Here is a 17848-nt window from a genome sequence, read left to right as displayed (position 1 = left end):
TGGAAATATCCGACCGTGTGTACAGGGGCTAAGACATCACACAGGGGGAGTGAACCAGGGCAGCACAGAGAGTGAGAGAGGTGATCGAGATAGAGGCTTGGTTTAGACGTGATCACGCATGCGTGAGATTTAGACAGGAAAACAAAGTAAGGGCAGAAATGATGTCCACAAAAGATTCAGCAATCACTAATAATAATAATAATAAAGATGGCACAACCAATACCCGGAAGAAAATTAATTTTACAAAGCTAAACAAGGTATTTTAAAACCGCCTTTTAATCACCTTTAAATGTATAAGCCTTGCAAATACATTGTTGGATCATTATATTCTAAAAACGCAAACAAAAGGTACGGGTTTACTTTTTATTTTTGTGCTAATGCTTTTCAGTTTTCTACTGAATGAAAAATAGAAACCCAATATTAGCTCTGCATTAATGCATAATGCATTAATGTATTTACTAAGACAAGTCCATAGAATGTTTGTTTATTAGTCTGTCTTTGAATAATCTGATAGGAGCATACATCCTACAAATAGTGTTTCTATTGCTGTGTTACCCTCAATTCTTTTCCGGCTATTCACTATCAGTGTAAGTGTCTTTACAACCAGGAAACCAATTATATTTTGTAAAAACCACACCGGTCCTAACCCTGCATAAACTATTATTTTATTTTTACATATAGTTCATCAGTGTATTTTTGGTGAATTTAATAGATTGAAATAAAATGGGTTCCACTGAGAGGTATCCTACAAGTGAAACCACACTTGATCAACTGGAATTAGAAATCTGTAAAGGACAATAAATTGAGTTTATCCCCTGATCCAGACCACAAAACAACCTTTCTTTATTGTCCACTGAGGGACACAGGAAGAGAGCAATTATTTGACAATTTGGGTTACATGCAGCTGCCTCCAGAAGGTGGATACTTGCAAATGTAAAAAAGTTCAAAGCCAGTCCCTGTAAAACCCCACCCCTAACTGTCATGGCTCTGCTAGTGTCCTATAATGCTTTTTTTTTTTTAAAAAGCAGCAGCATATAAGCATTTTACCTGTAGTGCCGGTACTCCTAAGGAGTATGCGCTATGTGTTAAATTTAGTTTTTTGCCCAAGACTGTAATGAGTTTTGGCACTTATTGTATTAAATTGTACTTTGGCATCAGTTTGGCTGGGCTGTATAGAAGTTCTGCCTGGTCATAGGGGGGATTGTACACCTGTGAGAGACTTTAGAACACAGTCTGGTTGGACGCATTGGGTACCAATCTCTGTCTCGGAACCAATCGGTGGGAGTTTGCCTCACTGCGTAATCCAGGGAAGGGGTACTTAAGGTGCCAAAGTCACGTGGTTCGGTGTTCCGGTCCAGAAGTTATTGCTGACTCCGTAGTCCTGGTCCTCCTGACCAGCCCCCAGGGGCCCTCATGGCCTGGGGTGCGGATCCATCCATTTCCGAGCCTCAGGACTGGCTAGTTCGAGGCACAGTAACTGGAAGGAGGATTCTAAGGTGTTTTGGAGAGGCCCAGCAACTCAACACGTCACCAGGGGAGGACTCTTCGGTAGGAGAGCCACCCACAAGGCTGGTTGCTCAGTAAGAGCCTGGAAGCAGAGCTGCCATGGACATTGATTGAATCCACGATTCTTACGGTATCGCTGGACCGGCTGTAAGATTCTGGTACAGTAAGAAAAGTTCCTACTTCTACCCTTCCAGTTGTAACTACGTTTCCAACCAAGTCTGTGTGAGAGACTTTGAAATGCTTGAATTACCTGTTGGCTGCTAAACCCAAAACATAATGGATTTATCCAACAGTTAAAGAGTCCAGTTGCGAGCGGCTGTTCCCTGGACTGTGTACATAGAGAGAGACTTTTATTGAAGTCAGAAGTTCCAATCACCTGAGCGAAACTCTACCCTGACACCCTCTATTGCCAACTTGGAGACTGAGTTTGTTCAACCGTTTTATGCACAATAAAAATCCTAATAAGGAATTCAAGTGTCAGTCTCTACAGTTACTGGGTTATCAACCCTGGGAACCCCTAGACAAGGACAACGAGTACGAGCTGGAGGAGGTAAAAAAAATTCAGCCACTCCTTCGGGGGTAAGCGCTACATACCTTTTCAAGATATCCTACGTGAGTATTCTTCCTTTTATATGCATTCCTAACATTGACACAAATTTGATATCCTGAGACCAGAGGTATTATATTTTGTTTACTTTTGTATGCTTTGAGTAAAGCAATTTTATGAAACTACCACCACTAGGAGAGTCTTCTTATTGTATACGAGGTGAGGGAGTGAGCACATCCCAGAAGGCAAGTGTTTCTTAACTTGGTGATTATTTATGTTTTTATGGATGGACTTTTGTTTCTGGGATGATCATAAAGAGAGCACAAAATTAAATTTTGAACAGGACTCAATGTGATGTGAAGACCAATATTCTTCAAACTGTTTGCACAGCTATGCAGATGACACAATTTACAAGTGTCTAAAGTCTAACGCCACAGAGTGTACTTGTACATGACAGTTTTCATAGTCTAGTAAAGCTTTCTAATTGTCACACACAATCTTCCAATAACTTGATACACACACAATTAGAATTCCTATTTTATTGCTGATGTTGTCCTGATAGGTTATGTGGCATTAGCTGTATTTTAACTTTTAATCAGACTGCAGTGTTGTCACGCTGTCAACTGTGCATTAAAGGTCCACTTTAATTATACAAATGGCTCTTTTAAAGTGATGGTAACATTTCCAGGCTGATTCCAGTTGATGTGGGAAAATCTATAATTAAAGGAACAGTACGCTTGCAGTCTAGTCTGGCGGGTGTGGCTTGTTTTTATAAGACAGGAATAACCTGGGCAAGTTGCCAAACAAAGTTTGCTGTATTCATCACATAAATACTCCATCTTTGATTAATCTAACAGTGTATAAAAACTAAATGTGAAACTAGTGACAGGATATCAATCATGTAATGCATGCCAGAGATTTCCCAAGAGCTTCAGCTGTTTTTCTGTAGAGGTAAATGGCGTGGGAGAAGAGACTTGTTCCACAGATCCAAATATACCTCGATACTGTACTGCTGGAATCTGTCTTGCCCTGAGAAGTCACAGTATGCCAAATATCTTTTTATACGCTACGCAGAGGGAGACCTTGTCATGAAAGATTATAAAAAGGGAGCACAGGCTTTTGTTTAGTGATGGCGATGTGCTGTACTTTTTTCAGAATTCAGCTGCTTAGTATAGACAGATAATTTTTGCAGTCTCCTTTGAGCCAAGCCCTATTGCTATTTGCAATTAATGAAGACAGGATATAGTTTATCAAAGCTGTTGTAATGTCAATCAATTGTCCGTAATGGATGTAAATGATATGGTTTGCTGAATTTTCAAACATTGAAAAAACAGTATAATAGGATCTGTTCCCAAAACGTTGCAGTGTGTCGTGAAACAATAGTATGCTGCATTTTGGTTGCACTTGTCTACATTTTAAATGAGATACTCAATGCAATCCAACCCACAACTGTGTTAGTCAATGTGCAGCAATGCCTTCTCCAAGGCTTTCTCTTAACGCTTCCTTCTTAAAAGAACACCTGACAGAGGTAGGAAAAAAAAAAAACATAAAAGAAAGGAAAAAGGCCCCCCCATAAACCATTTACATAAGATTCTCAGACCTCCCTGAGGTAAAGCCCTCAAAAAAGGGCTTAAAGCTGATAATATCATTGAGGCCTGGAGGGTCGGTGGCTTTGAGCATATAGATCCACGAGTTTATTTTTGTAGTAATATTTTATTCCAGTCACCTCTTCTAGGGTCCTGAGTGGTGACTTCCAGAGCCATGTGAACCATCCCTTAAACCTACCCAGGACACATTTTTAACCTACATTAATATACACTCGTGAGGGATTCATAAAGGAAGCTGTAAGTTAACTACTTTTCTCTCAACTAATGAGAGACACAACTACTATTTTGTAGAGACCTTCATTAATGTGATAATGTCCTACTTATCTGTTTTCTGCAAACTCTCTAGCTTTTAGCTTTCCTTTGCCAAGTCATGGACCAGGATCTGCATAATGAGATTGTATCATATTTTCTAAATGTCACATCTATCAATTTTTAGTGGTGGTATAAATCTTGTTTTCTTCAAAAATGTATTGGCCATTTATCACAGCCAATAAAGTAATTTTCTGAGCTAAGAATATAGAAACCAGAAACCTGGAAAGCTTCTGATTTTACCATAGCACTAAACTAGTATAATCTTAGTTGGCTTTATAAAGATGGTGACGAGGAATGGGGGTGAAGTTTTTACATGGAATAAAATTATATAATGTCTACCTTGTCTTGTATGATGCTTTCTTAAAATAATACCTGCCATGTTCCCTGTCTGCACAGATATCTACTTGCAGCACATTAATGGTCACTTATGATTAGAAGGATTTGGAACCAGAAAAAAAAACAATATATAATGTTGGTTTAATATTGTTTAGCTGCATAATCAAATAAACAAATTCGTATACAGATCAGCCATAACTTTATGACCCTCCACCCAATATTGAGTAGGCTCCCGTTTTGCAGCCAAAACAGACACATTTGTCTGTCAAAACAACCATGACCAGTCGAGGCATGGGCGTCACTAGACCTGTGAAGGTATGCTGTGGTATCTGATACCATGCCATCAGTAGCAGATTTTTTAAGTCCTGTAAGTTGTGAAGTGGGGTCTCCATGGTTCAGACTTTCCAGTTTCCAGCACATACCACAGATACTCTATTGGATTGAGATCTGGAGAATTTTGATGCCAAGTCAACACCTGAAACTCTTGTTCCTCAAACCATTCTTGGACCATTTTTGCAGTGTGGCAGGGTGATATATCCTACTGAAAGAGGCCACTGTCATCGAGAAATACATTTTCCCTGAAGTGGTGTACTTAGTCAGAGACCATGTTTAGGTAGGTGGCATTCTGTTGCCATCTCTTTTGGAGGTAAGCGACACACACACCCAGCTAGCCACATGATGCAAAAAACATGATTCATCAGACCAGGCCACCTTCTTCCATTGTTCTGTGGTTCAGTTCTAATGCTCACTAGCCCATTGTAGGTGGTTTTTGCTATGGACAGGGGTCAGCATGGGCACTTTGTGGCTATGAGGCCTCGTATGCAACAAACTGCAATGCACTGTGTGTTCTGACACTTCGTTCAGAACCAGCATTAACTTTTGCTGCAATTTGAGATCAGACTACACGGCCAGCCTTTGCTCCCCACTTATATCCACGATCCTTGGCCACCCATGACCTTGCCACCAGTTCGCAGGTTTTCATTCCTTGAGACACTTTTGGTAGATCCTGACCACTGCAGAATATCCCACAAGAGCTGCGGTTTTGGAGTTACTCAGACCCAATTGTCTAACTATTACAGTTTGGATCTCAAATACTTATGCTTGCCCATTTTTCTGCATTCAATACATCAACTTCAGTGCCAACATTTTCACTTGTTGCCTAATATACCCCACCCACTTTCAGATGTTGTTATAGCAAGATAATCAATGTTATTCACATTAACCTATCAGTGGTCATAAAGCTATGGCTGATTAGTGTATACAGTTGTGCTCATAAATTTACATACCCTGGCAGTTTTTTTGATTTCTTGCGCATTTTTCAGAGAATATGAATCATAATTAAAAAAAACTTTTCTTTCACTCATGGTTAGTGTTTGGCTGAAGCCATTTATTATCAATCAACTGTGTTTACTCTTTTTAAATCATAATCACAACAGAAACTACCCAAATGACCCTGATCAAAAGTTTACATACCCTGGTGATTTTGGCCTGATAACATGCACAAAAGTTGACACACAGGGATTTGAATGGCTATTAAAGGTAACCATTCTCACCTTTGATCTGTTTGCTTGTAATTGGTGTGTGTGTGTGTGTGTGTGTGTGTATAAAAGGTCAATGAGTTTATAGAATACTGACAGACCCTTGCATCTTTCATCCAGTGCTGCATTGACGTTTCTGGATTCTGAGTCATGGAGAAAGCAACAGAATTGTGAAAGAATTTGTGGGAAAAGGTAGTTGAACTGTATAAAACATGAACGTTATATAAAAGGAATTGAGAATACCAATTAGCAGTGTTCAACCTCTAAGCAAGAAGTGGAAAATGAGGGGTTCTGTTGAAACCAAATCACAGTCAAGTAGACCAACTAAAATTTCAGCCAGAACTGCCAGGAAAATTGTTTGGGATGCAAAGAAAAACCTACAAATATCTTCAGGTGAAATACAGGACTCTCTCACATGTGGTGTGGCTGTTTTAAGATGTACAATAAGGAGGCACTTGAAGAAAGATGGGCTGCATAGTCGAGTCACCAGAAGAAAGCCATTACTATGCAAATGCCACATTTGTAGTGATGAGACCAAAATTTAGCTTTTTGGCCACAACCATAAACTCTTCATTTGGAGAGGAATCAACAAAGCCCATGATGAAAGGTACACCATTGCTACTGTGAAACACAGAGGTGGATCGTTGATGATTTGGGGATGCATAAGCTAGAAAGGCACAGGAAATTTGCTCAAAATTGATGGCAAGATGAATGCAGTATGTTTTTTAAATACTAAAGGAACATTTGCATTCATCGGCCAGGAAGCTGCGTATGGAACGTACTTGGACATTCCAACATGACGATCCAAAACGCAAGGCCAAGTTGACCTGTCATTGGCTACAGCAGAATAAAGTGAAGGTTCTGCAGTGGCTATCTCAGTCTCCTGACCTCAATATCATTGAGCCACTCTGGGGAGTTCTCAAACATGAAAGCCCAAGAATTTACAGGAACTGGAGGCTTTTTGCGAAGAGGAATGGGCAGCTTTACCATCTGAGAAGATAGAGTCTCATCCACAAATACCACAAAAGACTTCAAGCTGTCATTGATGTTAAAGGGGGCAATATACAGTATTAAGAACTGGAGTGTGTAAACTTTTGATCAAGGTCATTTGGGTAGTTTCTGTTTTCATTATGATTTAAAAAGAATAAACACAGTTGGTTGATCATAAATGGCTTTAGCCAAACACAAACCATGAGTGAAAGAAAAGTTGTCATGTAAACAAGGCAGATCACCATTCTGCTAGTAAGAAAGACAGAAATCTTGTGTTTCTGCTAAGAAACCCTTTGATGTTAACTCCTTCCCTGCCAGTTTCATTTATACAGTGACAGTGCATTTTTTTTAGTGCTGATCACTGTATTGGTGTCACTGATCCCCCAAAAAGTGTCAGTGTCAGATTTGTCTGCCGCAATGTCACAGGCCCGATAAAAATCGCTGATCGTTGCCATTACTAGTAAAAACAATGAAAAAAAAAAAGAAAGTAAATCTATCCCATAGTTTGTAGACATTCTAACTTTTGCACAAACCAATTAATATACACTTATTGGGATTTTTTTTACCAAAAACATGTAGCAGGATACATATTTGCCTAAATTAATTAAGAAATCCAATTTTTTCTTTTTTGTTTATAGTGCAAAAATAAAAACTGCAGTTGTGATCAAATACTATCAAAATAAAGCTCCATTTGTGGGGAAAAAAGGACATTAATTTTATTTGGGTACAGTGTTGCACGACCGCACATTTGTCAGTTAAAGCAACACATTGCTGTAGTGCAAAAAAAGGCCTGGTCAGGAAGTGGGTAAAACCTTCCAAAGCTAAAGTGGTTAAGCAAACATGGCACAATGCTATTTACAAAAATATATATGAACAAAACGTCCTAATAATCCATGTAACTCCTGGTTACTTGCATATGGTATCATATGCCAGCTACACAATGTATCCAGTGGGAGAGTGTAGGGGATTTATAAAATGGCTGCTGTTGGGATCCATTCCTGAAGCACAAAGTTCTACAATATTTACAAAATGTCTTAATAAAGAAGGGGAAGGATGATGCCTTATACAGTGCCTTGAAAAAGTATTAATACCCCTTGAAATTTTCCACATTTTGTCATGTTATAACCGTGTTTTTTATTGAGATTTTGTGACAGATCAACACAAAGTGGCACATAATTGTGAAGTAGAAGGAACATTATAAATAGTTTTCAACATTTTTTACAAATATATGAAAAGTGTGACGTGCATTTGTATTCAGCCCCCTTCACTATGAAACCCCCAACTCAAATCTAATGGAACCAATTTCCTTCATAAGTCACCTAGTAATTAGCGTCCAACTGTGTGTAATTTAATCTCAGTATAAATACAGCTGTTCTTTGAAGCGATAAGAGGTTTGTTAGAGAACCTTAGTTAACAAACCGCATCATAAAGGCCAAGGAACACACCAGACAGGTCAGGGATGAAGTTGTGGAGAAGTTTAAAGCAGGGTTAGGTTATAAAAAAAATATTGCAAGCTTTGAACATCTCAGAGCACTGTTCAATTCATCATCCGAAAATAGAAAGAGTATGGCACAACTGCAAACCTACCAAGACATGGCTATCCACCTAAACTGACAAGCTGGGGAAGGAGAGCATTAATCAGAGACGCAGCCAAGAGGCCCATGGTAACTCTGGAGAAGCTGCAGAGATCCACAGCTCTGGTGGGAGAATCTGTCCTTAGGACAACTATTAGTCGTGTACTCCACAAACCTGGCCTTTATAGAAGAGTGGCAAGAAGAAAGCCTTTGTAGAAAGAAAGCCATAAGAAGTCCCATTTGCAGTTTGCGAGAAGCCATGTGGGGGACACAGAAAACATGTTCATGCCCACTAACTAATATTAGATCTTGATTGATGGTGGCGTCACTGCCCTCTTATTCTAAGATGCAGGCTGGGGGGTTGTGACAAATAATAAAAATTTGGTTTCAAATATATATTTGTGTGAATATTTAAAACAGTTTATTTATATTAATTAATTATTTTTACTCTGTATTCCAAAGGCTGTTTTTTTTTTTGAACGTGTGATCAGCAGCAGAGGACTAGAAGTTCCTTCTGCTTATGTTTCCCTGCAGACAGGCTGGGAAAGAGCTGGGTCATGTGACAGCTGTATATCAATTAGAAAAAAGGTACTTCGATTTTTTTAATAATTACAGTGCCATCACCCACATACAGAAATAGAAGGGTAAATTAAACAGTGTGTGGTTAGTATCTTTTTTTTTTTATTGAGATATATGTGTGTGCGCAGCACCTTTGGTCTCTAGTACTGAAACAAATCTAGAAGATGAGTTAATGAAAATTATAATCGTGTAGGCACCATCTGGTTAGGCCCAGCAGTAACCCAACATTGATAGTCACATACAAGTAATTGTGAGTGATGTGTGAAAAATATCCTGGAATGCGAATACTGTAAACATTGGAATACTGATGACCCATACTACTTGTCATGTCTTGTTATGGCAAAACATAAAGGAATGAGATGGACCTAGTAATATAATAGGGAATCGGTGGCATTTGATAAACCTTAGGACTCTTGAGAAACCTATTCTAAAATATATATTGTGCTCTCTAGTCCCTTGTCGTGTTAATGTGCTACTGTGTTTACTGCTCGAATGCTGTTAAGTTTAGCAAATGCAATTTTTGAGTACCTTTTCCTTCCCCCCTCCTTGCTTTCTACTCCAGAATGGTCGTATAAATCCTGATGAGATAGATTTAGAAAATGAACCTTGGTATAAATTCTTTTCAGAGCTGGAGTTTGGACATCCGGTAAGTGAGGTTAGATACTAATTCTTACAATAGCTGGTAGGAAAATCTAATCCTTTGAAGCTTATGGTTCATTAACTCCCACTTATGCACCATCGTGGATTAACATATGCTGTGCACCTATTTGGAGATAGAAGTAAGGATAAGCTTTAACAGTTTATTGGATGAAGATAACATGCCCTTGTAGCATGATTTATGTTTAAGGAAATTGTTGATCTTCTTGAACTACCAGTTAGTTACGGACTGACAATCAAGTTTGTCCCATATGTCTGCATGCTGTATCCTGTCTAGCCATTTCCCCACACTGACACGCAAGTTGGAAAATGCTCATTAGAAGTCATAGGCGCAACTGCAGACCTTTAGCATTTATTAATAAGCATCCTGTGCGGCCAGTATGTTTATTCAGTATAAAACTCCAGCTATGAAGAAAGCTTTTCTTACAAATCTAAATAAATCAGAATTCTCTATCCAGCTGATTTTTGTTATTTATGAAAAATAAATTAAGTTAAGCTTATGTTGATTTAAGGCTCCTTTATTTTTAACTTCTTAAGAGCAGATTAATGGAAGGTTTATTGTTAATATGCAATAATTGGCACCTTGTAGATTCAGGGAGGGATCTTTGCTTCCTATTACACATAGCAAGCAACAAAATCATCCCCACCCCACTGTCCTGTATATGATGTGGCAGACCAGAATTATAACTATGGTCATAGTAAAGCTATTGGTAAAGTTTTAATTCAACTGGGGCACCATGAAAAAGTGAAATGTTTTTACGCCAAGCATTTCACAGAGATCTAAGGTTACATGTAGGGTTAGGATCACATATATCCAGTAACCTTTATGCCCTGTATGTCCCTTTTTATTGAATAGACTGACTCCCCACAACTACCACACAAGATTTCTAGAACATGTGCTTTTTTAAAATAAATATGCAAACGTCCTGAGTAACTTATAATAAGTAAATTTAACAAGTGATGATGCCAAACAAAAATTCAAGTGAAATCATGAAAAAGCTAGCCTTTTTTCAAGTGAACAAATCACTCATAAGTAGATACAAAAAACAAAATATAAAAGGATGGCACTAATTCATCAATATATAAATAAACATTTATTGCATGATTAATACATAATTATGTGCATATTTTAACAATATAATTCCTGATAGAAAAGTCCACACACCAAAAAAAAAAAAAAAGGTTTTAGTGCAGTAGTAGGTAATCTTAATCATCTGTGCTCCACCAACACTAATGCAGGAAAAAAAAAACACACTCAAAAGATACTAGATCATAAAAAACTGGTGTGGAGTTCAAATCATTAGAAGGATAGGTAACATCAAAGAGGGTTGATCTATTAATTTACTAGCATCAACTGGTATAAGTCTGGATTCATGGGAAGGCAGAAGCTCAAAAAGAAACAGGTATGCTTCCTGAAGACGTGGAAACACGAAATGCATTGAGGCTGCGCGCACTGACGTCACTTTCGTTATGCCTGGTTCCAGTCTCTGGTGTGTTGGAACGCATGCCAAGAGTCTCAAGAACTGCGTGTATCCCCGCTGTTTGGCTGTATATGCTGGTGCTAGCCTATAGCACCAACGAATGTAAGTGCACTATCTAGCTGTTTCAAGTTTGCACAGGCTATATTGCGCTATGTGATGAACTTTGTTTCTTTTTGAGCTGATTATAGTGGTGGAAAGTGCTGGGCAGTTGCAACTTGGAGTAACTATATCCGCGAGTCTACCTCCCACATCACAGAAGGACCTAGGGTGGATAGGAGTGAATCAAAGAATTGGCAGCTGAACAAAATACTACATACAAAGTTTGAAGTCCAGTCCAGAGAAGTAGTTTGGAGGCATGTGCTCCAAGTGAAATAAATTCAGCTTTTTGATGAAACGTGCTAGAACAAGAAGATTTTTTTTTTTTCGTGGAAACTCCTTCAGTGACAGAGCTGTAGCTGAAGGGTTAGAGTACAGCTCTCTACAATATTTTCAAAAATACATTAGCTGGTGTTAGAAAGCACTTACTCTTTGTGTGTGTGTGACCAGATACTTCTATAGAAGTTCTGTGAAGACTCATTGAACACAGCTTTCCATTCTGTTTTGGTTGTCTGTGTGATTAGGCATACCACATGGAAAAAATGTATTTGCTGGCTTTAGATGGCTAAAAGAATGTGAGAGGAGCTGCAAGATTCAGCAGTGCAGATTTCCCTGTTACAGGCACAAGCCCAAGAATATTGGGTGTTTGTTTCACTCAGACCAGCATTGTCCATAAGCTTTCATATCATTAATTCATTGATATTTCTTGTCCATTTCTCTAGTAATCATATTCTAAATACATATACACTGCAGGACGTTATTTTTAGTTCTTGGCCTTGGTTCCAATGGACCATTCCCCAGCCAGATAGGCAGAGTTTGGCTGACCTACAGCACATCTTGTTTCTTATAGTAATCATTTGTTACCTTATAGAATCATGTACTCCCTTACAGAACTGTCACTGAGCATTTTTAAATAAGCTAAACATAAAGATTTATTCACTCGGGAAGAGTAAATTTCTGTGCTGGAAAACACCAAGGAAATATGTATTTGCTTCCCTTTCTTATGTATGAACCAGAGCACCATTGTAGAATATTCTATAAAATGATTAACATTTGAATTATGGTGGTGTTTTCTAACCACATAGAATAAATCTAACCGTGGACAGGTGTACGCTACTAATTTGGGTATACCTGTCAGAAATTCCTGTCATTTATTCTGTTTATTAATCTGGATCTAATGATTGTTTTGCTGTGTAATTTTTGGTAAAGGTAATCTCTGCTTTTGGAATTTTTCACCTCACTTTGCGTTGCTCTGATTTATGCCAAATTTACTTTATTTAAGAATCGGTGACACGTTATACAGGAGGGAGTGAAGTTCTTTACTATATTTACAAAGCTGAAACACATCACATGTGTCAGTAGATTCTCAAAATATAATTGATCAAATGTAGATTGAATGTCTTGATCTGAATGTTAAAGATTTTACTGATATTTGCAGTCATCTACTGTAGAGATCTCCTGTCTGAAACAGAGAGCAGTGTTCTTATTCGGACATTGTCAGAGCGCCTTTCATATATACAGTTGTGCTCATAAGTTTACATATCCTCAAAGAATTTATGATTTCTTGGCCATTTTTCAGAGAATATGAATAACACAAAATCACTCATGGTTAGTATTTGGCTGCAGCCATTTATTATCAAATCAACTGTGTTTATTCTTTTTTTAAATCGTGATCACAACAAAAACTACCCAAATGACCCTGATCAAAAGTTTACATACCCTGGTGATTTTGGCCTGATAGCATGCACACAAGTTGACACAAATGGGTTTGAATGTTCTATTAAAGGTAACCATCCTCACCTGTGATCTGTTTGCTTGTAATTAGTGTGTGTGTAAAAAAAAAAAGTCAATGAGTTTCTGGACTCCTGACAGACCCTTGCATCTTTCATCCAGTGCTGCACTGACGTTTCTGGATTCTGAGTCATGGGGAAAGCAATAGAATTGTCAAAGGATCTGCGGGAAAAGGTAGTTGAACTGTATAAAACAGAAAAGGGATATAAAAAGATATCCAAGGAATTGAAAATACCAATCAGATGTGTTCAAACTCTAAACAAGAATTGGAAAATGAGGGCTTATGTTGAAATCAAACCACGGTTAGGTAGACCAACTAGAATTTTAGTTGCAACTGCCAGGAAGGTTGTTCGGGGTGCAAAGAAAAACCCAATAATAACTTCAGGTGAAAAACAGGACACTCTGAATACATGTGGTGTGGCTGTTTCAAGATACACAATAAGGAGGCACTTTAAGAATGATGGGCTGCATGGTCGAGTTGCCAGAAGAAAGCCATTACAAATGCAAATGCCACAAAGTATCCCACTTACAATACACCAAACAGCACACAGACAAGCCTCAAACCTTCGGGCACAAAGTCATTTGGAGTGATGAGACCAAAATTGAGCTTTTTGGCCACAACCATAAACTCTTCATTTGGAGAGGAGTCTACAAAGCCTATGATGAAAGGTACACCATTCCTACTGTGAAACACGGAGGTGGATCGTTGATGTTTTGGGGATGCGTGAGCTAGAAAGGTACAGGAAATGTGGTCAAAATTGATGGCAAGATGAATGCAGTATGTTTTTAAAAAATAATGGAGGAACATTTGCATTCATCGGCCAGGAAGCTGCGCATGGGACGTACTTGGACATTCCAACATGACAATGATCCAAAACACAAGGCCAAGTCGACCTGTCATTGGCTACAGCAGAATAAAGTGAAGATTCTGGAGTGACCATCTCAGTCTCCTGACTTCAATATCATTGAGCCACTCTGGGGAGATCTCAAATGTGCAGTTCATGCAATACAGCCAATTTACAGGAACTGGAGGCTTTTTACCAAGAGGAATGGGCAACTTTACCATCTGAAAAGATAAAGAGCCTCATCCACAGCCACAGAATACTTCAAGCTATCATTGATGTTAAAGGGGGCAATACACGGTATTAAGAACTGGGGTAAGTAAACTTTTGAACAGGGTCATTTGGGTAGTTTCTGTTGTGATTATGATTTAAAAGGAGTAAACACAGTTGATTGATAATAAATGGCTGCAGCCAAACACTAACCATGAGTGAAAGAAAAGTTTTGTGTTATCATTCACATTCTCTGAAAAATGGCCATGAAATCATAAATTCTGTAAAACTTATGAGCACAACTGTACATTGAAAATGGGGCCACAGCATCCAGTGTAAATGAGTTTGAAGCTGTTTATTGAAAGGTAACACATATAATCAATCCTATCGTACAAGGATCAGATGGATGGGTGTCTGGGTGCCGGACCCAAAGCCGAATACATCCGTCTGTGTGCCGCTGGCACACCTGATTGGGATCCTTCCCCCAAACATTAGCATGCAGCAGCCCTGAAGAAGGGGGAGTCACTGTTCCTCTGAAACGTGTTGGCTTGATTTTTACTTGTTGCTACCTACAATAAACGGCTTTAAACTTATATACACTGGATACCAGGTGCTCCCTTCTAGAAATTTTCCAAGGCTACATGCGGAATCGACCATAAGGCCGGACCATGAGGCAGGAACCCAGGCTCCCATAGGGCTCACTACCGTCTCCTGTCAAGTTGGGCGCAAACATTTGGAAGGGAACTCGTTCTCCTTTCTACCCACCCACATCTTCACCTACCTACAAACGGTGACTGATCAAGTCAGTCCATCGTGATCCCCAACCCTGAAGAGCCACAATGCCTATTGTGGTAATACTACATTGTAACATAAAGTATGCATGTCTTCCAAAGATAAACACAACATCTAATAAGAAATCATGCAGTTTATCATTTTATACTATTGGGATGCACAGGAACAAATGAAATGGTGCACAATAGGGTGTTTTTTGTGTGCTAGACCAGCATGTCTTTCTTGTGTGTGAGTTGTTTGTGTGTTTTCTTTACTTGAAGGCATTAGGCCAGTTCAGTGGAAAATACTTTTGTAGATTTGGTGTGTAGCTGTGTGCTTATTGTTTTGTATGTGTTTGCATGGAGCCATTTTACAGCTGCTTACTAACTTCTCTATTGGCTTTTTCTTACTTCACTAGTTTGTTTTCTTCACTTTTGAAGTCGGTTTTCTAGACAAAATAACTCCCATCACCATTCCCAATTACATTGATAACTGTCTACTATCATGATTATCCATTTCACCTCTGCGTTTTTGTTCTATGTCTGCCACCAGCCTCCTAAAAAACTATTGGATTATATGCAAGAGAGCCCCCCTCGTGTGTCTACTGAGGTAAATTAAATCTTATTCCTTGTTTGCATGGTCTGCGTGCATACGGTAAAATGTGTTGGCTGCTGTACATCCTTGTGTCTGTTGAAAAATATTTTCTTAGAGTAGGAAGATATTACCTCTAATCAAGAAGCATATATGTGCAACAATAACAATAGAATGTCAAAGTGAACCTGTAGCCAGGCTATGGGCCGTCAAGTGTCTTAAAGTAGAACTATAGGCCAAAGCTTTTTTTTTTTTTTTTTTTTTTTTTTACATTTTGGATAGCATAAGTGAGGGTTAGAATCTGTCATTTTTTTTGCCATCCATGTCCCATTGGGGAGATTTATCTTTACTTCCTGCTCCATAGCCAAAACTGGAAGTGAGGAAATCCCTGCAAATTAAGGGAATCACCAGAAGTAGTGTCCCCATTTTAAGATTTCCGCTTAATTACTTTTCAGGGGACTGCCCAAAATTTAGGTTTTCTTTTACTTTCAGTGATAATGGTAAACAAATAAAGAGGGTGAATCTACCTAATGGGGGCACATACAGCAATAAAAACCTAGATGTTCTAATTAATCTCCACTCTCTTGAAAACGAAAACAACGTTTGGCCTTTAGTTATATTTTAATATTCTTATCAAACTGTAAATCACTACTGAGTTAACTTATCCCTGTATATCATTCATGCCATAGAAGTTTCCTACAATTAGTGGGATGAACTAGGCTATGTACATGTATTTATATATTCTTAACCGTAAGACCCCTTTCACAATGGAGCTGGGGTCCGTCAGCCATAAAGCGCCACTACTTTTAGCGACACTTTACTGTCATTTTAGCGGTGCTTTTCGGCCACTAGTGGGGCGCTTTTAACCCCCGCTAGCGGCAAAAGAAAGGGTTAAAAGTGCCAGTGTTGCAGTGCTTCCGAAGAGCTTTTGAGGCGCTTCAAAAGCGCTGCCCATTAATTTCCATGGGCAGGGGTGGTGTAGGAGTGCTCTATACAGTGCTCCCACACTGCCCCAAAGATGCTGCTTGCAGGACTTTTTTTCTCATCCCACAAGCGCACCACCCAGTATGAAAGCACTCAGGCTTTCACACTGGGGAGACGTAAGAGGCACTTTACAGTTGCCATTTTTAGCGCTAAAACACCTGAATGCAATCTGCAAAGAGGCTCACCCAGCTCTTCCTTCCATCAATCATTTGGCAGTCTTCCAGCCTTCAAAACATTATTGTAAACACAGAGCAGATGCTCTAGTAGGAAGGAATAGGGTGAGCTGAGAAAACAACTGCTTTCCTTGGGTTGTCAAGTTTGAGGGTTATATTTGCCCTTGTCAGTGAGACGTATTTACAACTACTTAAGAATACATAAATCCTGGAGTATCCTGGACTCTAATAGTAGTAAATGCTAATGGGTTGAAGTGAAAAATATACTTGGTAATTATACACAGTACTGATTGGGAAGGATCACAGAGACCCTTCACTTACTAGCACTCACTAGCATTTACCCCCGAAGGAGCGACTAAATTTGATTTGGGCCTGCACTCTGCTAATGAACCCCCCCTGAATTCACTCAGTCCCCTTGACACAGCTGTGGTGCAACGCAATACAGTACAATATAATGTAATGCAATATACCTGTATTGTAACCTCAGGATTCACTGGTTCCACCTGCTAGGAGAAAACAGCACTCTACACAACTGAATACTTAACCAGATATATTTTACTGTGAATATATTTCAGAGGTGATTACAGTAATTGTGCTGGCACCCCAACATAGGATGACAGTATAATGAATTTCAACATAAACAATTGCAAACAATAGATATATATTTATACCTGGGAGCTCCCCCTACTTTTAAAGCTATGTGTGAGATCTCACTTAAAGTACTTAGTCTTTGATCTTCTTGTCTTCGCTAGCTAAAGTAACTCTTTGTAATCCACAGATTAAAGTAAGTTAAGTTAGGTAAAGGTGCTCCTGGTGTAGCTTCAGTAACTATGTTGCAAAAAGTAGAAACGTCAGAGTAGATAGGCCTCAGTGTCAGTTGCTCGGCTCCTCCTTTGTGGAACTATAAATCCCAAGTGAGACCTGTGTATGAGTCTATCTGCGTGTAAAAGTTAACAAACTGTGGGTTGTGACCCTCTCATCAACTGAATCGGAACTCCGTGTAGTAGCTTCAGTCCGGTGACTGTAGCTTGCTCCTCCGTCAACTGGCTCCGTCACCCCATTCCGCTATGCTGGGTGAACCCGATCTTCCGATGCTCAAACAAGTGTCTCTGGATTTCTCCAGTCCAGTCACTGTGTTTCCTGCACCGTCAGGTCACTCACACAAGCTGTAGAAGTTGCGATCTGTGATGGCTGTAGGCCCCTTCTAACGGGAGGCCTCCGCACAGATCCTAACAGGCTGGCCACGTGATCCCAAGAGACCTA

General features: G+C 39.2%; 1 protein-coding gene across 23 annotated transcripts in view; it reads left to right on the top strand.

Annotated features, from left to right (window-relative positions):
• Positions 1-17848, top strand: part of SORBS2 (sorbin and SH3 domain containing 2) — a 423222-nt gene that overhangs the window by 312535 nt on the left and 92839 nt on the right. For 16 of the 23 annotated variants that reach the window (XM_077477325.1, XM_077477322.1, XM_077477324.1 and 13 more), the window contains 2 exons: positions 9552-9635; positions 15390-15446. The exons of the other annotated variants lie outside the window; for them this stretch is intronic. In XM_077477325.1, the coding sequence (XP_077333451.1) occupies positions 9552-9635; positions 15390-15446 (141 nt within the window). The remainder of the gene's footprint in view (positions 1-9551; positions 9636-15389; positions 15447-17848) is intronic. 23 annotated transcript variants of the gene reach the window in all.

The sequence above is a fragment of the Lithobates pipiens genome, unplaced genomic scaffold (genome assembly GCF_037356315.1).
Source record: "Lithobates pipiens isolate NorthernLeopardFrog02 unplaced genomic scaffold, aLitPip1_a1.2 Scaffold_13, whole genome shotgun sequence".
NCBI lineage: Eukaryota > Metazoa > Chordata > Amphibia > Anura > Ranidae > Lithobates > Lithobates pipiens.
The sequence above is the reverse complement of the archived record's forward strand: the minus strand, read 5'-3'. Positions and strand labels throughout refer to the sequence as shown.